A 23,575-nucleotide genomic window follows, 5' to 3' on the forward strand; every position below is an offset into this window, starting at 1 on the left:
TGCAGCAAGAAAATGTGCATCTAACAGATTATAAAGTTTTAAGAGAATGCTGAGTGTCCCCAGGAGGAGTTGCTATGGAAGAGATAGGATTATCCGACCAAGGAATCACTCTTGCTCCCCAGCACACTTGACTGATAAAGGGGGTACAGGGGTGAGCTAAACATGTTAACCTTTAAAAGACAGCCTTTAGAAGGTACCATAGGACTAACCAATTTGTTGTGGCGTTGGGTGTGTCTGATTTATCACACCAAGATATTTTGGCTGCAGTTTGTAGCCAAACCCAAATTTGTGGTTACAAGGATCTCTTCTGTACTCTAAGGCTTGAGATTCTGAGTTGTGCTACACCATCAAAATGCAGTGCAAGATGGGAGACAATCCCTTGCTCCTTTCCTCATCTTCAGACTTGGATCTGAAGAAGTAAAGAGTGTTCACAAATGTTGGAGGCCTTGGAAGTCAGGATTTCAGGGATGCTAATGGCATTCCAACTCTAAGCTGAAGAGGAAGACCGGGGCTTGTTCTAACCTTTTGCTTTCGAGGTGCCGTGAGCGTGCTGGAAATGCCAGACAAGCCTGAACTTACACTTTCCAACTCTGGAGGTGGAAAAGGCAGTGGAGACTTGGCTGCTGCATTTGGAGCACCTCGAAAATGCAGTGGCCAGGCAACTCGCCACCCTCCTCTCATTTTTGGAGCTGGGATGCAGGATTGTCCCCATGGTGTTTCTTGGCTTTCTGGCCAAGCCTCTGGCAGTAGTACCTTCCCTCAGTAAGCTCTCTTAACTCTTTGAGAATCATCTTCTATATGTGAATCTTTGTTCTAACAAGCGTTGCATAACTAAGAACCTGCTCCTGGCAAACAGAATGAGTCTGCACAATTCATAACCCGTGAAACCAAATGCAGTCTACAAGTGTCATATTGTAACTTGCCCATTCATGATGGCTCCTTTGGCTGATTTATGTTTGCCACACCGGGCTGGCAGAAAAATTGGCTTTCTCCAGCGGGTCCAGGGTGGCTCAATCTCTGGCATCTAAGAAGCTCCTCCCTCCTGGGCAAACAGGGTCAGATGGTCAAGATCTCACTTGGGGAGGGGCTTCCTGAAAACCCCAGACTGACCTAGCCTCGTCTGCAGGTGACAGGGTCACCAGCTCGCTCCGAGAGACCATGTCTCTCAATCACCATTTTGGAAATTGGCGACCTCTCTCTCAGTGGATGTGCCATAGCACCAAATTGATCGGAGCTTCCACAGAGATCATCAACTCAGCAAGCATGGTAAAGGTGACAGAGAAGGACATCAGCTGCAAACAGCAGGTAGAACCAGCTATGGCGGGCGCCTTACCTCATGCCATCTTCTCAGCACCCCTGCACGTGGTGGGAAAAATGACTGGAGAGGCTGTGAGTGGCTAATCCACACAATGAGGACAGCTCATCCGTCTGCCCACCCACCTCAGGCAGAGATGACAATAGATAATGGAGAAGGAACCTCCTGTTGCTCCAGAAGGTGTTCTTGGCTCTGTTGGGCTCCAAGTTCACCTCCCCTTCCCACTTCCAGCAGAAAAGGCTCTTGCAGCCAAAGGGCAGAAGGGACTCAGAGCACAGCAACTGCCCAGGCCCTGACCTGCCCTTACTGGCCCAGAGAGCAACCAGAATTCACTTCAGCCCTTGCGTCCACCTCATGGGAGGAAACCACCCAGCCACAAACTACCCCAGCATGTGGAAGCAGGAACACATGCTAGGTTTGTCACATAGCCAGATCAGGTCAACGTCTTCTTGGAGGGAGGGGGGCTCACTATTGCTGGTTCACTGAGGCAAATACAGCTTATTGTGCCTAGCCCATCCTGCAAGCCTTTGCCACAAGTCTTCTGTGCCAGAGAGAATACAAGGTAACTAGAACACCCTTGTGCCCATTTAACAAACCTACCACCACAAGCCGGGGTGACAGGGCTTCAGGGCATAAACGTGAACAAAACAGCCTGATAGGTAGGTCAAGTCAGTGCCTCACAATGTGCCTCCCTGAGCTCACCACCTACCCAGCAGGAGGTAATCACAATGTGAGCAGGCAGGGTGTGCATGTCTTTGATGGCTGACTGCCTGTAGATAAGAACCCCAAGATCACCTAGAGATGCACCAGGTCCAGAAAGCAGAGCAGGAACACTGTTGCTCTGGACTTCTCACCAAGACATAGGCAAAGGAAGGAGTTCAACTGGGGCCAGCCTGAGCCAGATATGTCCACTTCCATGGAAGAGGGCAAGTTATCTGAGGAAGAACAGTTGGTAGAACCCTGTGGCACATGCCTGTTTCCACCCAAGCTTTTTCATAAGCCGTCACAGAAGGTCTCGAGTTCTAGAGCTACAAGACATCAGCCAGGAGGTGTAGGAGACAACCTTTTGGGGGCAAGGACCCAACACAGTGTTTCCAGTGTGCCAGGAAGGTTCTTGAGGTTTCCTATGCCTGAGTTCTTCAGGGCAATTCTAGAGAACGGACCAATCAAGATAGACCTATTTATATCCCCAGACAACCAGCAGGTGGAAAGGTGTGAAGGGACTGATACCCTGCATCAGCCACGGCCCAGCAGTAAGTTTATTGTTCACGACTTACATGAAGGTTTCATTTTTATCTCCATGTTTCATGCCCTGTGTTGGGCCTTCTGGCATGGATCCGAGAGGGGATAGGATAGTGGTAACTGTGGCCACCATTCCCGCCCCCTCTGGGGCCTGAACCACCTTCCCACTGCCTTTGAAAGCCTTCCCCACCCCATTTTGCTGCCCCCTTCCACCCTGTGGAGAGCCTACCTGCTCCAGTGAGTGCAGGCCTCTGTGTGGTGGCTGCCGGCCAGCACAGGCCATGCGACTGGTGCCATGGGCCTCCACACAGCTGCAGTGTGTCTTATGGCACATCTGACAGTGCACATGCCTGTTCTGCTGGTACTAACTGGCATGTTTGGGCCGTCAATTGTACTAATAAAAAGTTCCTCTCTTTAAAACAAAAAGAGAGGTCTCAGTGTTTCCATGGCAGTCCAAAAGAAAATTGTAGATGTGAAGAAATTTGAAATTAGTGAGTGAGAAATTTAGTGACAAATGCTATTGCAGTTCTTTCCAGGTGTACTGTGACACATTTCCAGTCTTTCACAAGTACAGAGAGCAACAACTTTACTAGCCACTCATCTTGCATTGTATAAGTATTGAAATATCTGTTTTTGTTTTGAAGATTTGCAGCTACTTGCTTCAATTGTCACATTCTCTTTGGATAATACTGATAACACTTGTAAAGGCTCCTGAGAACGGCGTCAAGGTCATCAATATACAGGTGTCACCCATATCCTTGGATCCAGTTTCCGCTGTTTCAGTTATCCATGGATCAAAAATATTTGTATAAATTTTTTTTCTGCATTTTACTGGCCTGGTTTATTGTCTGTTTGGAATCTCTCTCCAGCACTCATTGTTCTGGTGCATTCCAGCTTTCCTGCTTTCTCCCCATTGGCTGTAGGTGTCTTTGTGCTTGACTGGGTTCTGCTCTCCGTAGCACATGGGATCTGGAGAAAGTGGCCAGGGCTGGGTGAAGTGGTCAGTGGAGGACGGGAAACAGAAGCAGCAACAGGAAAAGTTGCAGGGAAACCTAACTTGGTTTCACAACCTAACGTGGGTGGGGACAAGTTGCTCAAGTTGCAGTAGGTTGTGTGGGTGATTGGGGAAGCGAAAATGACATATATTAGGGTTTGCTACTGTCTTGGTTTCAGGTGTCTGCGGTGTCCCCCACCTGTATTTTGCATTTTTTCCTGAAATTCACACTTTAAAAATAATCTGTATGCAACACTGTGAGGACCAATTATATGGCTCATATTCTGTTATATTTTCCGTTTTCGTCCATTCTGTGCTCCAGTCATGCAGGCTGAACTATCAGTACTAATACTAATCAGTATGGCTGGAAGAAAACTAGTCCAAGAATCTAATCCTTTGTCTGTGGCAACCAAATAGACCTTAGTAGTTGCAGTGTTAAGAGAAAAGATTGACAGAATCAATCCTCTGACACCATTGTTCTTTTTATATCATATGTATAAAATTAACTCTTTGTCATCTGCTCTGTCTGTAGAGCCATCTAGTTGCAAACTCTCATATTTAGCATCCTGTAGTTCACAAATCATTTTATTGTTTTGCAAAATGTGAGACAAATTTCTTGCATCTTTTGTCTTTTGTATACTTAACTCTTAGTTCAACCCCATATTTACCAGTCAATTCCAGTAACACTTTGAGGTCAGAAAATGACTTTTTGTTCTTCACAATATAAGTCATGTTAACAAGTACGTTCAAATGGTCAAACAAAGTTTGATTCATTTTTTTCCCCACACCTACACAAAAGCTAAAGGGGTTAGCTTTTGGAGCCAAATAGTGCGTTGTTTGTTTGCTTTTACACTTTTCTGGTACTGCAGTGATTTAACATGGTTTTTAAAATGTCTTTAATTTGAAAGGTTCTGCAAAACCTTTTCCTGTCTTAAATTCTGATCTGCAATGCTGAGGAAGGAAGCAATACTCTACAACTTGCTGTACTTGTGGTCTGATCAAATCTAAGCCGAGTGAGTTCCTTGTACGAGTTCCTGCGTTTCCTTCTTCCCATTGTTTGAAGCTGAAGGAGCTGTTTTGTCAGTTCTTACTCACTTTTGCTTTCTGATTCGTCTTTCACAATAGCCCATTCATCTTTACATTCTGATGAAGATTGTATGTATATACAGGTAGGCTGTCTTTATTTGTGGGTTTGGAACAGTAGATTTGACTCAGTGTGGGTTTTGAACCTGTGCTAGTTTGCCACACCTGACCTCCTGGATGTGACTGGAACCACCTTCTGATCACATCTGGGAGACTTTCTGAGGCCTGAAGAGACTGCAGGCCGTGTGGCTGCTCTGCAGGTTTCAGTATCCTTGGGGTCTGATAACAGAACCCCTGTGGATACTGAAGGCTGTCTGTATTTTCTTTCTTTCTTGTGTGTTAGAGTAATTTATCAGTTGCAATTACTTTGCGTTTTCTTGTTTTCCATGCTTCATTTTTTTAGTATCCACCAATTAATAATCAATAATATGAAGTGATTGCATCCGACCAGATTAAGTAAAGGCAGTATTCCAAAACATCAGGAGTCAAGACCCATGGCTGTGTGATTGTTAGTTTTTTCTTCCCCCTGTGATTTACAAGCAATTCACAACCCTCCTTTCACCCACTTAGCTGTGGGGGGGGGGGCGGCCAGGTTTGTCTTTCTATCAGAGGATTGTGGACAGAAGAGTCAGGGCAGGGAGGGTTGCTACAAAGGGAACAGATGCACATTGTCCCTCAAGCACCACAGGAAGAACCCAGAACAGCAGAGATTGCTGACATGTGCTATCCTTCATTGCAACTTGCAACAGATGTGCATCGCATCTGCAGGCAGTTGTGGGGGCGGGTTTGAACTCCAAGCTATGAGAAGTTCACTTGGGGCTGCAGGGATGGAGCAGCACAGCTTTTCCAAAGTCAAAGCTTTGCCAGAATGGTGCTGCAGTTGCAAGAAGCCTAGTATAGTGGATAATCTCTATACAACATGGAAAGGTCAGTCTAAGTCTCACCGGTTTGCAGATTCCTTTTAAAGTCAGCCAGAGAAAATCTTCAATCCACGCTGCAACGAGAATATTCTTCATGCTTATAAAATACACTTCCAACTCCTGTCAAAGTGACAGCAAAAAATCTAAAGATCTTGATCCAAAAAATAAGGAATGTTCATCAAGAGACATCATAAAGTTACAGCACAGTTACTCAAAAGTAAGCCCCATCGTGGTTAATGGGACATCTTACTTCCAGATAAGTATGCATAGGATTGCCATAAATAGGCAAGGTTTTAGATGCGACTTCCATTTTAGATTTGTTGTATCAGAAATAAGTAATGAATTTGAATTATGATAATTAGCAGCAAAGCCATGAATGGAATCCTGTTGCTGTTTGTCGAATAATAGTTTGCAGCAAATTAGAAGACAGGTTCTTATCCCTATCCCAATGGATCACAGTACTGCAGTTTGCAGCTCATTCCAGAGTGAGCTGAGATGGATGCTGCAAAGGGCCTTGTGGTATCTGACCCACATAAGCTGCACTTTTTCAGATGGTTTTAGTAAGCTTTGGCACAGAAGGATGAGGAAAACAGGAAGGCTTCCAGTTTGCTTTGAAAGTGATGCCACAGATTTGTAACATACTTTTCCTGTTCAGTCTGTTTTCAGTATTGCAAATGAGCTCCGGTATGTAACGTGACAACAAACCTGCCTCTGAACAAGTGCATTCCCCCTACATTAGCCAATCACAGTTTCTCTCACCAACTCTGGATCAAAAAGCAAGCAAATAGGCAAGTTCATGGCTGTTTATCTACCTTCAACTCACCTTATCCCAGTGAGGATGTGTAGTCACAGTGGATTGATAGAGAGTTATCGGTACCAGTGGCATAGCCAACAATTTTGGAGCCCAGGCCAGAGCTAAAAATGATGCCCTGGAAGCAATGTCACAACCTGAAGTGATGTTACCTCCAGGTGTGACATCATACCTGGAGTTTTAAAAAAAGTAAAAGAATGAAAGAAATCTGTCTCCTCCCCCAGCAGCTTGCTACCCCCTCCCTCTGCTGCCTCTCCCCAGCTCTCCTGCTTTCCCCTGCTTACCCCCAAACCCCCGGAGCAAGAGGTGGCAGTGTTCAGAGGCTGTGCTCCCCACTCTGCCGCCTCTTGCGTAAAATGCTGTTTTTTTCCCCCTCTGGAGGAAAGCAGTGCTTTTTTCAAGAGCTGCTGACAGCGAACAAAGTCTCTGACCACTGCTGCCTCTTGCTGTGCCACTGCTCCCCAGCACCAGCCCCTCCTGCTGGGCCCCAACTGCCCAGTTGCTCCCTTCAAGCCCCTGGAGGAACAAGCAACAAGTGGCTGTGTTTGCTGCCACTGCCTCTTTAAAGAAAAAAAACTGTTCATAAGAGGTGACTGTTGCCACCTCTTGCTCTGCTGCCTCTCCCAACACCAGCTCTCTCCTGCTCACCCTCCAGGCCCCCAGTTGGGTGCACACATCTTGGCACCGGCTGACATGATGCCCCTACCCAGGACTGGAGCCCAGAAATTCTGTGTGAGGGTGAGGGCAAGCTATTTTTTATTTATTACTACTTTTTTTCTTTTGGAATTTTGTGTCCCTAAGAATTTTGCACCAAAGGCAATCACCCCTATGGCCCTGCCCCCGCTATGCCACTGTTTAGTACTGTTGTTGGGTGCATCATCCGAGCTTGAAGCCTACAGATTTCCCACTGAGCAGCCAGAGCCACCTCTACCTCCAGCTCAGTGTTCCGCATTCTTGCCCAACTGTTTGCCTCCTTGCCCAGTCACCCATTATCCCCTTTTTTCCTTTATTTGCTTCCTTCTAGATGCTTCACCTTTCTTCTTAATCATTTTTTTCTGTTTTTAAAATATGTATTTGAAATGAAAATTCTGACCTTGCTTTCTTCTTGGTGCTTTGCCTCCTGCCCAGTCTGTTTTACTGTATTTTATTTTATTAACCTGTTTGGGATTTTTGGGGGCTTTTTATTTTTACCTGGGGGGGAGCAGCCATTTCTTAGGGGCCACAGTCTTTAGTTGCCATGGCAACCTGGATTTTTCGAGCCCAGCTTTAACACTTCCTGTCGGGCTAGTATTCAAGGTTTATCCCTTGATCATTTTAGTTGTCTTTTCCTTCTGCGTTTTCCAGCATGGAAACCCTTTAAGATAGGATGACTCAGTTTTAGGTATTCTAAATATTTTACCATGAATTTATATAATGGCACGATGATAGTTGCTGCTGTGGCCTGCCTGTTGGCACAGTTTTTATGACTACTGAAAGGCAGTTAATTCTGGCAGACCAGTAGTGTTTCAGCCCAATAGAACTGGACTCTGCAACTGAGAATCAACATGATGTCCAACCATTAAATATGTGTACAGTCAGTTCTCTTTATATGCGAATTCACTATCTGCTAATTTGCTTATCCACAAGGGGCAGAACTGCCACCTTCCTCCCATTATTTGCAATTTTCTTCCCCATTATCTGCGAATATCGTGCTGGTGCACTTGAAGCGGGGGGGGGGTCTTGGCACAGCTACGAGAAGGCAGGTGGGGTGAAAGATTGCAGGAGGAGGATGAGAAGTGATAATGGCTTCATGAGTAGAAGGCAGCACCAGCACTATGCGGGGGGGGCGGAGAAGAAAAGATGCCTACAGCTAGCAGGGGAGGGGCTGGGGTAATTGCATCCAACCAATGATAACTCATCGCTTTTTAGAAAGTTGTCTGGAATTTTCAACATCAAACGGGCATTGGTATTGGCTCTCATGGACAACCATCTGACATATTTGTGTCTGCTTCAAGGCTTGCTCCACCATCTTGGGGACACCATCTTGTCCCCTTCCTGGGGACACCAGCTGAACTTTCGCAACCCTGGCAATGATGAGAGGCCAATTATGAGAGGTCTGTGGAAGGCTGCTTGAAGGCTGCACTGGGCCTGGGGCAAGCCCAAGGAAGGAGCCAAGAAACAGGTGGAGGAGGAGGATGGGTTCCCACATGAGGTCTGTGACAGGCATATAGAGATGATGCTTAGAAAGGGGTTTGAGGCCTCTGCTGCTACTTTAAGGGCCTCTGTGCCTGTCCCTTTTTTTCTAGGGCTGTTTTCCTAAAACCTGGCCTTGGCTGAGTAAGGTACTCCCAAGGAAGTCAAAGAAGAGCTCTGGAAGATACTGTTGTCTCCTTTTCTGGCAAACTCTTTGATTGGTGCTGCCCAGTTCTCAGCCACTGCTGTGGCTGCTGATGTGGTGGCATGGCAGAACACATGATTGAGACACTGAGATGTGGACCCCAACTTCCAAGTACAGCTGGTTAAGATCTCCCTTATCCCCCTTATGTGGGGCAAATTGTTTAGCAATCTTTTGGAGCCCATCATGGTTGAAACGAGATGCTCCTTGAAGATGTTCCTTTTGGAACTCCAAGTTTAATCCCAGACAAAGAGATTGAGAAGGCTTTAAGCCCAGAGACGACACTCAGTATGACATCATAGGGATGCAGCCTACGCATATAGGCGGCCCTCCCACAGTTGCTGCTTCTATTTCAGGCTGTTAAAGTCAGTAAAAGACATTTGACTTGTGCACAATTTGGAGTGGTAGCTCTCTGACAACCACCTGAATTCCTGGGCCCCTATCTAGAATCCCCCACTAATCTGGATCTTCTCTCACATTAACTTCAATGGTTGGGGTGTCTACCTCCAGGACTCTGGAGTGCAAGGTTTCTAGTCATCCTCCAAGACCTCTAGATGCATTGGTTTTCTCAAACTCAGACTATCTTCCAAGTGCTCAGGTCCTTCCTGACTCAGATCAGGAATCATCCTAATGTACATGAACACCACTGCAGAAGCCTACATCAGGGGTGTCCAAACGTTTTGTCAGGAGGGCTACATCATCTCTCTGACACTGTGTTGGGGGCTGGGGAAAAAAAGAATTAATTTACATTTCAAATTTGAATATATTTACATAAATGCATATATTAGAGTTGGAACTTACATGAATGAATGAAAATCTTGCAATAGCTCAAGGCCTTGCACAAAGCAAGGCCAGCCTTTCCTTTGCTGTTGCTACTGCATCACAGACATGAAACAGCAAGCAGAGGAGGGAGCCCTCATCCCACAGCTCACGCGAGAGGTTGAACTGTTCGCTGTCACGCTGAGAGCACTTGCATTAAGCCAGCGCAGGCTCCAGAAAGTCTCCAGAGGGCCAGAGGCTTATCGGAGACTGGGGGCTTCCCGTGGGCCGGATTGGGAGTCCCCGAGGGCTGCAAGTGGCCCCAGGGCTGGGGTTTGGCCACCCCTGGCCTACATGTACAGGTGGGAAGGAACTAAGTCCCTCTCTTCACAAAAGACGAACTACCTCTTCCAATGGAGCAGAAATATCCTCCCCCCCCCCCCCCCAAAAATCAGGATGGAACATGTTCTAGGGGAGACTGACATGACAGCCAACTGGCTAAGCAGGCAAGTCCTTGACCAGTCCAAGTTGTCTCTGAACCCAGAGTTGTTCAGGGTGATAGTTGGCTGCAAGATGTAGACAGACTTGTTGGTGTTGCCAATCAAGCATCAGTTCAAGAGCTTTTTCCAAGAGCAGGGTGGCCCGGTCCTCTGTCATTGATATGCTGCACTAGCCATGGCCATTGGAGACCTTGTACACCTTTCCCTTTCCATCTACTCCCAAGGGTCCTTCAGAAGCTTAGGGAGCACAGTTGGTTCTCATTGTGTCCCACAGGCCCAAATGCCCACGGTTCACAGGTTATTGAGATGTCAACCTTACCACCCTGGCAGTCACTTCACAGGGATCTTGTTCTTGATTCTTGGTCAAGCGCATGGTAACTTGACTGCCTTAAGGTTGAGCAGTGGGAACTGATTGCCTTAAACTGTTCATAGACCATTACATCTACCTTTCTCAAAAAAAGTTCAAGCAACTGAATCTGTAACTTGATGCAGTGGGCTTTCATTTTGTGGTGCTGAGAGAGAAGGCTAACACATGAGCCTCCAACCATCAAACATCTCTTGGAGTTTCTTTAGCCCAGTTTAGACACATGTCTAAGTGCCAGCATGCTCAAATACCAGGTGTCTGCCATCATGTCTCTCCTGGATCACTCAGGGGAGTGTCCTGTCCCCCCATCCCCGTGTTTGTGAATTCTTGTGGAAAGTGGCCCTGCTGAACCTCCAGTACATAGTGTTCCCTCCTATAACAATAAAAGTTGTGTTGAGGGTGAGCTCATTCTTTATTCCCAGAGTTATTTAGGTTTTGCTTTAATCTTGCTCCAGTTCCAGGGTTTGAGACTGGCATCAGTGATTGGTGTGCCGCAAATGGTCTGCAGTTGTGCTGTGGGAGTTTGGGGAAGGGTCATGATTAGAAGGGCCGTTGGGGGATTTGAGCCCCCCACAAGCAGTGTGCTTTGTCAATTGTCAAAAAACTGATAGTATTGACAATTTTAGCACCTTGTCAGTGTGCCATGAGATGAAAAAGGTAGAAAAACTTTACCATAGATGTTTGCCAAACCTTTTGCTTCTATCTCTCTTGGTGTAAGGGCTCTAGGAAGTCTGTGGTGCTGTTTGTTTACAGACCAAATTAGAGTCAAAGATATGTATGTCCACCTTCTCAGGTGGGTTTGGGAGTGCATAATAGGAGCCCAGGGAAAGACAACCCCATTGGGAATTATGATGCACTCAGTTATGATGCACAGCACGGCAGTGGACTATAGGACCAGCCCTTGAGGCTATCTGCAAAATGGCAACCTAGAAATCCATGCATCCATTTGCTAAACGTTAAAGAATTGTTGCTTTTGCCTCGGCGAACTCTGCCTTTAGAAGGCACACATTACAGAAGGTGGAGTGGGGGCCCGCAGTATAATTCCTGTCCTTAGGGAGGCACTGCTTGGATATGTCCCACAAAAAAAGACTGAGCTACCCTAGAACCACTGTAAAGTAGGAAAATTTGATTTATCTATGAATTCTCCTCAGTGGATCCAGGGAGGCTCAGGGTACAATCCTAACCTGGTCTATTCAGAAGTAAGTTCTGTTGGGCAGGAGGTGTGGTCTAGAGGGTACAGCCTCTCTTAGCCGGAAGATAACATCAGAAGGTCGCCAGTTCAAGGACGCCAGCAGCTCCCTGAACGGCTGAGAATGGCGAGACCTTGAAGCAGCTGACAAGCCCAGCTGAGTGATTCCACCTGCTCTGGGTGTGAGCAAGAAGTGTCTTGGCTGCCCTCCATGTGAGAGATGGAGCTGCTTGTCAGCCTGCCTGGGAGAACCGGAGGCCAGAAGTGAGACCAAACCAGGAAGATCCATTCTGAAATGTTGGTTCTTGAAAGAGAGAACCTCTATGATAGTAAGTAATCCCTAAATGACTGAAGTAAATGTTTCTTTGATCCCAGTTTTCTGATAAGTCAGTCCACAGCTTGTGGGAAAGGATATAAGATTCATATCATGTGGTTAAACACGTAGACTGATTTCTCTGTGGAGGTGTCCATATGTGTGGAAGAGAGACTTGTCCATGAGTATTCAGAAGCTGATCACATCGCTTGCTTAGTGCATTTTCCCTAGGACAAGAGTTGCCAACTTCATTGGGGTGGTTGTAGTTTGTAGACACTGGTCCAGGGGAGTAGAACAATCTGAGCTCCTTCCAGATAGCACACATCTATCATAAAGTCGGCAGTGCAACAATAAGGGCTTTGCAATAATGGAGCATGTGCTCTCAGATGACATGAGGCACTTGACTGAGCTGGGCCCAAGGGACAGGTGTGCTTCTTGAAAGATCTTGTTAGGCAATTTGAAAGTTGGTTTTTTGCTTTTCCATTATGTCTGTGAGATACCGGACAATAACACATTAAGTTCATTGCCGCTTTTCTGCCCAAGTTAAACTGTGAGCAAAAATTTTTTTGCCCTCTTGTTTTTTTTTTTAAAGATGTGCCTTTCCAGAGTGAGGAAATTAAGCATGTGGCTGTGGCTGTGGCTGTGCATCCTGGAGTTTTGTGAATAGTTAAAATATTATGTAAAAAAATGCCTTGTATGTTCGAATGGTGTTTTGAAATAGGTGTGGGGGAGCAGATATTCTGGTATGTGTAATGAGAAGCACTGTAAATGATGAGTAGGGGAAAAGTCTCCTGGGAACCCAAATTTTGTAGTTTTGTGGGGGCTATGTTTGTCCTTTTAGTTGAACAGTTGGCCATCCCTCATGTAGAAGAAAATGTTTTACAAATTGGATATATGTTGCTGTTAAAACAGTGAAATATGCTATGACCTGGCAAATTGGATTAAAATATTAGAGGTTATCCTGTGCAAATATCATTCTCAAAGAATTGTAACTATAAAAGGTCAGTCTTTCTGTCTGTTCTACGGACTGTACTATCTGTCTGCTGGTCAAATTGAATCACATCTCCAGCAACCTGCTCAGTATAAGAGGCCATGTATTATAGCTGTGATCCAGAAAACTGCAACTGATTTGCATGTAACTGCAATAAACTGTAACAGCTAGCAGAAATAAAAATTGAGACAATTGCTTGGCTGTACCTGGTAGAGAGCATCTAGTTGTTCCTGTGTTGCATGTGCAATTTACTGTGCAAGACTAGAACAAACCATTCTTAGTCTCCAAAGTATCTATAATAAAATGCGAGTTTACATTAAGTTTACAAAATGGCAGCTTAGTGTCAAGAAATATACAATATAAATAACCACTGAGAAATGTAAGTGTGCATATTACCATATGCAAACTCATATTGTAATCTGCTAAACAACCAATGCTCTTTGAGAAATGAAACTCTGGTGTTGCTAGTACTTAAACTTTCTTAACTATTTGACCAAACCATTATTCATGAATGACTTTTAGAAATAATTTGATTTGGCATAATATGTGATCCTTGTTGATTTCTGAACCTGAGGACCACTTCCATAATCATATCTGCGAACTTCTCTACAGGTATGACACCAAAACATTTTTCAGCTGAAAATGTTTTCAGAATTCTAACATACAAGCTCCAAGAATGGATTAACACGTTCACCTTGAACTTTATAGTGTTGATTCATTCAGTGGCTGCTCCTCCTACTATGTCATTTATCATTCATCATTTGTCATTCATCTATTTGGGTTGTAGTCTGAGTCCCACTGAAATCAAAATGAAATAACATAGTCATGAAATCATTGATTTCAGTGGTCCCTAGATAGCATTCACTTAGCTTGCAAATTTATTGTTACTTATTACTCTTTCTGGACCATTTGCCTCCAGCTTGGGCTCGATCTAAGCAATACCATGAAATGATTTTACTGTGGGAATAGGTTATAGAGTTGAGATGGATTCCAAAGGCGGAATGGGGAGGGAACATCCTGTGTTAATGGAGCTAAACAAACCCCATTTATAATGTGAATTATTTACCCATCACAAGGTGAGCATATCTTTTAAACTGGGTCTTGTGACTTTATATTCCTTTCTGAACTTCTTGAGGTTTCCTTTTTTTACGTACAACCACAGTGGTAATATCTTATGCTTATGCTAACTTCAGTGGTTCTGATCCCGCTGTCTAAGCTACTGTGATGTCATAGAAAGTTAAAGTACATTTTTAATCTTTTTTAAAAGTACTTGCAAGACCCTTCTTGTCATAATGTTAATACCATTTGTACTGCTGCTATCTGCTTGCCTGCCTATGCAGCACTATTCAAGTTTTCTGTTCTCACTGTTTAACAGTAAGGTAGGCAGTTGATATAGTCTAAAATGAAGTAATGCAGCATCCTAGGCTGGTCAGGGAAGGTAGTAGGAGAAAGCAGGCTATCTGACGGAAATAGTGCTGAGTGACTAGTGCTCATGCAGTCCTTCCTAATGTCTGCTTTCCTCTTTTACTAGATCAGCAGCTGAATGGGGGAAACTGGAAGTTCTGTGGTCAGCATTCCAGGCTAAAGAGACCCCCTAGGAGAGCACAGAACCCCACAGGTTCTTACTAAAAATAAGTTGCAGTAGCAATCAAGTGTGAAAACCTACTGTGTTATTCCTGAACATGGACTAGGCAGGGAAAGAGTAAAAAGTGAACCAGTTTATTAAAAACCCAAAGGAAAAAGAGTTAAACAAAATGGGGAAATGAGGGTAGGGAAAGTACATCAAGCAAGCTGGTAGAAAATGCCTGAACTCAGCTGGATGGACACAGAGAAAAGTGTGACCAAATCGGAAGCAGTAAGTAATAATGCCCAGCAGAGCGAGCTAGGCAACCACTTAACAAACTGCACAAACCCTCAACATATTGCTAGAACTGATGAGGTCTGCAGGCTATCCTGGAGTGCAAAGAGCAACAAGTCAAAATTTAATTCCCGAAACACAACTAGCTCGTCCCTATTGCATTGTTTCCAGGAATCCCGGTACCTGTAATTACTGGAGAGTATGTGGGTGTGGCTCCCACTCACCAGCACTAGATTTTGTTGAAAAAATGGTATATAAATACTGTTAATAATTTCACAAAATTACAACATGTATGCATTTTTATCATTTTACACAGTTAGATGTCAAAGAAACCAAAAATAGGGTCAAAAACAGAGCACCAGGTGTATGCAATACAGTGGCAGAGTTAATCAAAGCAGATATTGAAACCAATGACTTTCCTCACCACTGTGGCACCCAGGGGCATATCTCCAGGGGCACCCGATGCCTCCCACCTGGAGGTGTTCTGAGGGCTGGAGAGGCTGTGCTCCCCCCCCCCCCAAACTCTCAGAAGGCCTTCTAGAGGCCAAAATAGTCACTTCTGGTTTTTGGCCAAAAACCAGAAGTGATGATTTTCCGCCCCAGAAAGCCTTTTGTGGGCTGGGGAAGCCATGTGCCAGAGAAGGCCTTCAGAGAACTGATAGTTTGAAGAAGTGTCCTAATATAACTGCAGTGGAATCTTGTTTGTGTTGTTAAATTGTATAAAATGTTTGTGGATCAATTGGGGATATACACCACATGTTTTAAGAGTCTGTCTTGTGTGGTGAAGACTAATAGAAAAGTGATCTGTAAGATTTTTGAAATTGATTTGAAACATTTATCTGGCTCTCAGCAGATTGAGGTCGCCTACAGCAATTTAAAATTGACAGGTTTAAATTTAAATTCACAGTTCTTACAATGAAATATAAATAGAACTAGCAGCAGTGATTTAAAAAAACAACCACCTGATGGTCTTTTCAACAACAAACTCAGAACGTCTAGATTTCTTTTGAGGGCCAGCTAGATGCTTCTTCGCAGTGTGTTGAATCTCATGCTTGGGTTTCCCCACTTTTTCTTTGTTAAAGGCAGCTGTGCACTCTCCAAACCAGATTATACCAATTAAAGAACCTTTTTCTTATCTAATTTTCTTGTTTTGTGAAGGGTATGTCTGTCTTCCTGCCTCTAGAGGGTGCATCATATTTTAAAACAGGGGTGTCAAACTTGTTTCATACAGAGGGCCGAAGTTAGCATTCAGGGCTCCAGCTGAGGACCAGAAGTGATGTCATTAAGCAGCTAATGGCCAGAAATCAGACCCTGTTCTATTATAGAAACTCATTAACTGCAAATGACAGAAGAGAAAGTACGCAAATCTTGATCATATTTCAAGATTTGGTAAAGCCCATTTCAGCTGTAACACCTTAGCTGTAACATGTCAGCTGAGAGCCTGAGGGCCGGATAAAAAGCTTCCGGGGGCCTCAACCGGCCCCCAGGCCTTATGTTTGACACCCCTGTTTTAAAACATTACATGTTTTTAAAACACTGATTAGGCAATTCCCTTGCCATAAGACTATCACTGCAGCAAGGCTCCCCCACCTCATTACTTGTACAGTGTTACTATTGTGGTAGGGCATTTAGTTCCAAGGAAGAAGTTGCTCTTCTTCCAAATGGTATTCAGCCCAAGTACTAGAACTGGCAGTCTTGTACTCTATTTTCTCATCCAGAATTATATACCTCCTAATCTGGAGGTACATTTTTTTAATTCCTCAGAGCCCAAGGATAAGATAATTCTATCCTTCATAGCCAGAAAGTGCCATCCTGACTCTTCCCTTTCATAGCATGTATGTAACTCTTGGGAACTGTTATTGCAGGCTGAACTATTCACTTATGAGCAAAGCAGCACGCATGTTTAACCACTTAACCATGCTTCAATAAAAATAATGGTAAATCTTGTTATTCTGTTATATTCTATATACAGCACCTTTTGTGCTGTGTACTCTTAAGATTGAATTTAAAGCCGAAATACCTACAATTGCCTTCTGTTTAGTCTGCATTGCATGAATAGAAGAAGCTGCAGTTTCAATGCACTGCTTTCAAACTCCTAAGTGTATTTTACATGTAGATTGTAAGATTTCTGCTACTAATGTTGATAGTCTTGTAAATTAGAAGCAGTTTATATATCTCTGAGAATTGTATCATTTGATGTTTCTGGTTAAAAACTGCATAAAAAGTGGCACAAAAAAGAAAGTGACCAGGATTCAAGGAAAAACTGGTCTAGTTCCACATGTTTAATGAGGTTTTCAACTTGAGTTTCTTGAATAAGAGGTCCCCTGTGTCCCATGGTAAACTGCTTATGAAAAATTAGTGCAATTTTAAAAGCACTGTGATATACTATGCTTTGTTCCAGTATGTGTGTGTGTGTGGGGGGGGAACTACTGGACGCATAAAAGTTCTTGAACATTCTCACGTATCTCCAACCAACACGTTCTGCATTTGATTTTGTGTGGAGTGTGTGTGAGTCAGACAAGCAAAAAGAATTTACTTAAAGTGAAAAGGAATACTATTGAGGTTGTAGAATGTCCAGTTTCTCAGGTGGTGAGTGAGTAAAATGTTCTCGTCCTCCAGTCTTCACATTTTTAACATTGCCATATGAGAAGGAGCTATAAGCATACATGCATATTTTGTGTGTTAAGGTCCCTGCTTCAGTCTTTGGCATCTTCAGTTAAGAGAAGCCAAGCTGGGGAAGATCTGTGCCCGAGACCTTGAAGCTCCACTGTCGGTTAATATAGATAATCCTAGGTAACTTATTTCCTTAATACACTAATTTATTAATTGGTATGTACAGAAATATTTGTAATTGGAGCAGAGATCAGGTAGTTACTAGTTATAAAACATGGATCATTTGATGACACTTGTGATGACTTGCCAGTGCTTGGCCTCCAGTATCGAGCCACATTATAAATACATGAACAATTGTGCTGTACAGTGACTGACAAATATATTTTTCTCCCACAGTTCTTTATTAATAAAGGGAAATCAGTATTTCATAAAAAATGATCATACATTTAGTTTTAAGGGCTAATAAGAACATAAGAACAGCCCCACTGGTTCAGGCCATAGGCCCATCTAGTCCAGCTTCCTGTATCTCACAGCGGCCCACCAAATGCCCCAGGGAGCACACCAGATAACATGAGACCTGCTTCCTGGTGTTCTCCCTTAATGTTTCCATTAAATTCAGATTGTATTTTAAATTTGAAAAAATTTAACGGCTGAAACTTCAGAATGAGAGCTTCAACAAAATGTTTGAGTAGATTCCAAGGTATGGGTGTGTGATACCATAGCTTTTAGATTCAGGCCAATTCCATCTCTCTGACCTCCCTTTTTCTGTGTCATTTTCAACTGATACTCAACCATTCTGTCTATTGTTTTCAAATGCACACAACTATAAACTTGCTTATGGTCTTTAAAGGTCTGGTTATTACTTTAAATGTCTGGTTGTTACTTTAAATGTCTGGTTATTATTATTTTGGGTGGCCTTATATTTATGTTCTTTCATCATTTTTTGTTTGGTTTCTTTTACGGGGCTACAAGTGGGGCCTTGGTATCTGCGAGGGATCCATTCTTGGACTCCTCGCTGATACAGAAAAACATGGATAATCAAATACATGATTTCCCACCCCCTTCTCCCTTTGAAGGGAATCAGAGCTGTGCCCTGATCCCCTCTGGAGGGCTTTCTGAGGCCCGCAGAAGCAGCACGCGTCCGCCTGCTGCCTCTCTGCGGACTTCAGAATGATCCAGAGAGGCAAAAAAAATGCCACTTGGGAAACTGGAAGTGACTTTTTTTTTTAACATATAAAGCATTCTGGGGCCCAGGAAAGCTCTCCAGGGTTTTCAGAATGTCTAATATGGTGAAAAATGTCACTTCCAGTTTCCCAAGTGGCATTTTTTCCGGGCCATTCTGAAGCCTGCAGAGGCAGCGGGTGGACATGAATTGCCTCTGTGGGCTTCAGAAAGCAATCCAGAGGGGTTTGGAGCACAGCTCAAGTAGAGCCCAGTCTGGCTCATTGTGGTCCGGGGGACCTGCGTTGAGCCAGATCCGTGGATGAAAAGTTTGCGGATAAACAGGCTCCACCTGTATTTTAACATTTTGCTAGTGGATGAGGACTGGTTAATAATTATTGTAAGCAGCCTTTGTGATCTCTGTGGGCAGGGCAGGACAGGGCAGGGCACAATTTTAATAAATAAATAAATGCACAGATTGGATTAATACACTCTGCCCAATTTCTGATCTCATTCATTAGACCCTTTTATTTTGTTTTCTCTCTCTGCTGGAAATGAGCACTACATATTATGGAGAAATCCACAAATTTAACATCGCTGCAACAGGGCAGTAACAGCATATCTACCAACCAATACCCCTCCAAGGTAGCATGAAAGAAAGAAGTTGCCTTCTTTAGACCAGTGGTTCCCAACTTTAGGAGCCTGCGGACTACTGGAGCAAAAATTGGAATTATCCTGGGCAACATGCAACTCCCCACGCCCCGGCACACAAAAAATACAATGAAATTTGTAATCATTACAGACGATTATTATTAGAGAAGATTTGTGGGTTGTTGCTTTAGTTGCTGGCTGCGGATGGTCTGTACTTCACCCTCTCTGGTGATCTATGGGGTAGTGTCTCCTGGGGAGAGCTCCCCCATGGACTTCCAGACAGGGCAGAGAACGGACTGCCCACAACTGATGCAGGAAGTGATCAAAGGTGATCTTTTTTTTTTCCTGAGACCTTGCGGACCACTTCTCAGGGTCTCACAGACTATCAGTGGTTGACAGATCGCAGGTTGGGAACCAGTGCTCTAGACAGTGGGATGAGTTAAGTGTTTTCTTATATTAATATGGCATGAAGACTCTGAAAGCTAAGAAGGGTCACTGTGACTGGTAGTGGTGATTTTTTTTAAAAAATTATTTTCTTTGCATTCTTGTCCTCTGAGTTGCTATAGTATTTCTATCTTATTTTTGGGTGGCACCATATTATGTTCAAATAAATAGGCACTCAGCCACTTGAGTTTCCTGATTATTAAAAAAAAATCTAAATTTTTTCTGGTACTGAAGAAAAATCATCTATTTTTATCCAACATTTATTGCTGATGTTGTACTGTGGATGCTATGCAGAATGAAAGGACAGGATTAAGATCGCTTGAGTAGCCTGCTGTTGCAAGGATTGCTGCAACTTTAATTCCCTGGCTTTATGGCTTTTAAATTAAGGTGTGCTCAGCATTGGGGGGTGGGGGTGCAGAGTTATCTACTCAGCTTTTTTTTTTTTTCCCCTGCTTGGTATTGTGAAGACTGGAGGGCTAGTAGAATACTTTTTCAAGGCAAAAATAGTTCAGAATACTTGGCAGTGGGTACAGCTAGAGTTCAAGGCATGAATTTTGCCTAAAGGTACAAAAAGAGAGAGGCATCCTTTTAATGGTAGCTTTTAAGTGCAGCTTTCTCAAAGCTTTTTTCCTGTTCTTCTGTATTGATGCATTGCTTTCCTTAAGATTTGAAACATACTCTTGTGAGGAAAAGCTACATGAAGCTCTGATGTAATGCAGTTCCATAAGATTTTGTAATTTGGCTAGTGATATTCAAAGAATGTCTTTGCAAGTTAGGGAGAGCTTCAAAGGCAAGTTATTTGTACCTTTTTTAAAAGAAAAAAAACATTATTGTCTGGGAGTGTCCATGTGTTTTATGCTGTGCTGGTGTACTGTGATATATTGAATAGGAAAAGTGGGGGAGGGGACATTGTATTCAGCTGCCATGCTGTTATCAGAGGGATTGTTTCTGGACACAGGTTTAGCATTCATTGGTTGTCTGAAGAAAGCCATTTCATCCGAGGATTGGACAAGAAGCTGCGTCAATTTGCTGCCCGTCTCCAAGGCACTGGTGATGCTGCCTCCACAAGCTGGCTAACGTCACAGCTCCATCACCCAGCGGGGTGTGGGCTCGCTCGCTTTTCTCTCTCCCCCTCACCCCCCATTCTCTATTTAATTCTGTATTTGCTTCCTGCTGCATTTCTTAATCTGTCTTCTGCCAAATGCTAACAGCATGATATTTTGCAATCATTTAGGTGAATATAAGAAGGACGAACTCCTGGAAGCTGCTAGGTAAGTGCTGCTCAGAATACAAATTGTTTGTTTTGGGGAGAGGAGGTAGAAAGCGAGATTAAAAAATGGGCTTTTATGATCTCTGTCATTAACCTGTTATGAAATTATGTAGATAAACAGTCCCTATTAGCATGATTCTCTTTGGATTTTAGCCACTTGCAAAAAGCAAAATAGTGTGTCTATTTGTAATTATGCGGTATGGAGGTACAAGGTGGTGGTGGTTGATTTTTGACACATTGTGCTCCAAATTTCTTATAGATGTATAAAATGATAATGTTAGGAACAAATAGTGTATTGAGATATTTTTACTTCTCTTAAAGGCATATGTTCCATTTTTGTTATTGAAACAAATATTTATAGCTATTTATAGTGTCTTGGGGAATGTAGCAAAAATAGATATTTGGGAAATGTCTTTCAGTAGATACCATAAATAAAAATTTTTACCAGATCATATTATTAATGGACATATTTCATATTTGAAATCTGAAATCAATCTCTGATAGTTTACAGGGTGGTTCTTCAAACATACTGGTATATAGAGCGTTAATGTGAATCTCCCGTTTCAGTTATTTTATAAGGGATTTTTTTCTTTTTTTATTCCACCACCGTGCAGGAGTGGTAATGAAGAAAAACTAATGGCTTTGTTGACACCTTTAAATGTGAACTGTCATGCAAGTGATGGGCGAAAAGTAAGTCTGTACATATTTAATCTATTTGCAGTTTTTTGAAAGCTAACCTCCATGTTTTGTTGATCTGAAAATACGTTTAACCTGACCAGTTTTGTGTAGCTGTTGTAATATGTGTCTCTACACCATGAAATAAAATGATGCTGTGTCCAATATTGGCAGTTTGTGTCAGATTGATAGAGGCAGTAGACCTTGCACTTCAAGATAGTGTCATTTCTTTTGAACGTTAGCTTATTGGATTGCATTTCAGACTGTTCTCTAATAAAAATATATTGCATATTATGAATTCTTAATAGTTATAAAGGAGCAGTTTATCTAGTATTGTATCTTTCTGGAATTGAGGAAGGTTGATTCTTAGCCCTTATTACTTTGCTTGTTGCAGCTAATTCCAAATCCGTGTGATTAGTACCCACGAAATATTGTTAACTTTTGACATTTTATGCTTTCAGCATGTGGCTGCCACTTTATATAATAGGGATGCTGGATTAGAAATTGGATTAGAAGTGAGGGGAAGGGAAGAACATACAAAAGCAGGGTACTGGCCTGGCTTGATGACATGGTATCTTAAATTATATGATCTGCGGTTGATCATTTAATTTCTTTGCTTATCTTTAAAATATAGCAATTGTTATACTAGATTTTTATTCTCTGAACTAATCAGGGTCTCTGTAGCTTAATAATTTTTCAAGCATTTGCCAAATTCTTCGTAATGTAGTCTAAAGCAGGGATGAACAGTGTGTGAGGCTGAAGCTGAAGAGAGAATGGGAGGCTCACAAAAATGTGGGCAGGTTGTGGCTCATGGATTGTCTACTTCAGTATCCTGGCATTAAATCTGTTTTCAGGAAATAGATCTATGTATCTATATTTCTGTAAAGAAAGTTCTTTAAATATAGTTGGCAACCTTCAGTCTCGAAAGACTATGGTATAAGCCTACAGCACCAGGTATTCCCAGGCGGTCTCCCATCCGAGTACTAACCAGGCCTGACCCTGCTTAGCTTCTGAGATCAGACAAGATCAGGCATGTGCAGGGTAACAGCTTTGTCTAGATTGTGCCCAGAATAAGCTCATTTCCCTCATTTATTTCAGTGGGAAAGTTAAGCACATATTTACAACTTTTCTATTAAAATTAATTGGGTTTAAATGTGCTCATCTTTAACTAGATCATATCCTATCTCTTTAAAAGCATAATCTCTGCAGTCCAGCTGTATTAAAACAATTGCTTCAGATTATTGGATTGTGGGAATCAACTTGTATCTCCAGTTAAATGGTGGAGAATTTTTAATTTTTGAAGCTGTTGTTGGCATCCTTCAGTCTCGGAAGACTATGGTGTCACGCTCTGAATGGTGGTTCTGGAACAGTGTCCTCTCCAGTGCGCGAAGCCTGGGTAAAGTAGGTATGGAGGATAGGCTGTTACCCATGCAGCAAATCCCCCCTCTCTACGTCGCTGAAATGGTCCAAAGGAAAGGCAGAGGCCAATACGGTTGGTTCCAGTGGCGTCGCAGGAGTTGCCAGAACGTGACTGTATTCAGCCATGAACTGCCTCAGGGACTCTGGCTCCGGATTTTGCCTCGAGGTTGACTCTTGAAGCCTTTTCCAAAACTGGATGTAGCCACAAGGCAGTGGAGGTTTGGGATCAGAGTTTTCCTTCTCTCAGATGAGCTGCCTTCCCAGGCTGATGAGTCCCATCTACCCGGTGGCTGTTTAGTCGCCTTTTTGAAGCTATAGTGATTTGAATTTTTGAAGCTATAGTGATTTAAAAGCATTCTCTCTCTCTGTGTGTGTGTGTGTATTTTAAAACTTTTCTTACTATACTACAGAACAGACATCAGTTTAATGCCATGCTGAATTGCTTAAAGTGTTTTAACTGTTCACAATTTGTCAGTAACTGAGTGCTCTAAATTAGAACAGTCTCGGATTACAATCATATGCAGTATTTTTAATTGTGTGGAGCGCTCTGTTTGTGTGCATGTACGCATGCATTTTAAAAGGGAATGTTTATAAGCTTTATTCATGTAAAATGTTGAACAGAAAACCAG

General features: G+C 43.1%; 1 protein-coding gene and 1 pseudogene across 1 annotated transcript in view; one reads left to right on the forward strand and one right to left on the reverse strand.

Annotated features, from left to right (window-relative positions):
• Positions 1-23,575, forward strand: part of TNKS (tankyrase) — a 92,914-nt gene that overhangs the window by 18,958 nt on the left and 50,381 nt on the right. The window contains exons 4-5 of the mRNA XM_066613574.1: positions 20,817-20,853; positions 21,467-21,542. Coding sequence (XP_066469671.1) covers positions 20,817-20,853; positions 21,467-21,542 — 113 coding nt within the window. The remainder of the gene's footprint in view (positions 1-20,816; positions 20,854-21,466; positions 21,543-23,575) is intronic.
• LOC136642840 (5S ribosomal RNA) lies at positions 22,467-22,582 on the reverse strand (annotated as a pseudogene).

The sequence above is a fragment of the Tiliqua scincoides genome, chromosome 2, assembly GCF_035046505.1.
Source record: "Tiliqua scincoides isolate rTilSci1 chromosome 2, rTilSci1.hap2, whole genome shotgun sequence".
NCBI lineage: Eukaryota > Metazoa > Chordata > Lepidosauria > Squamata > Scincidae > Tiliqua > Tiliqua scincoides.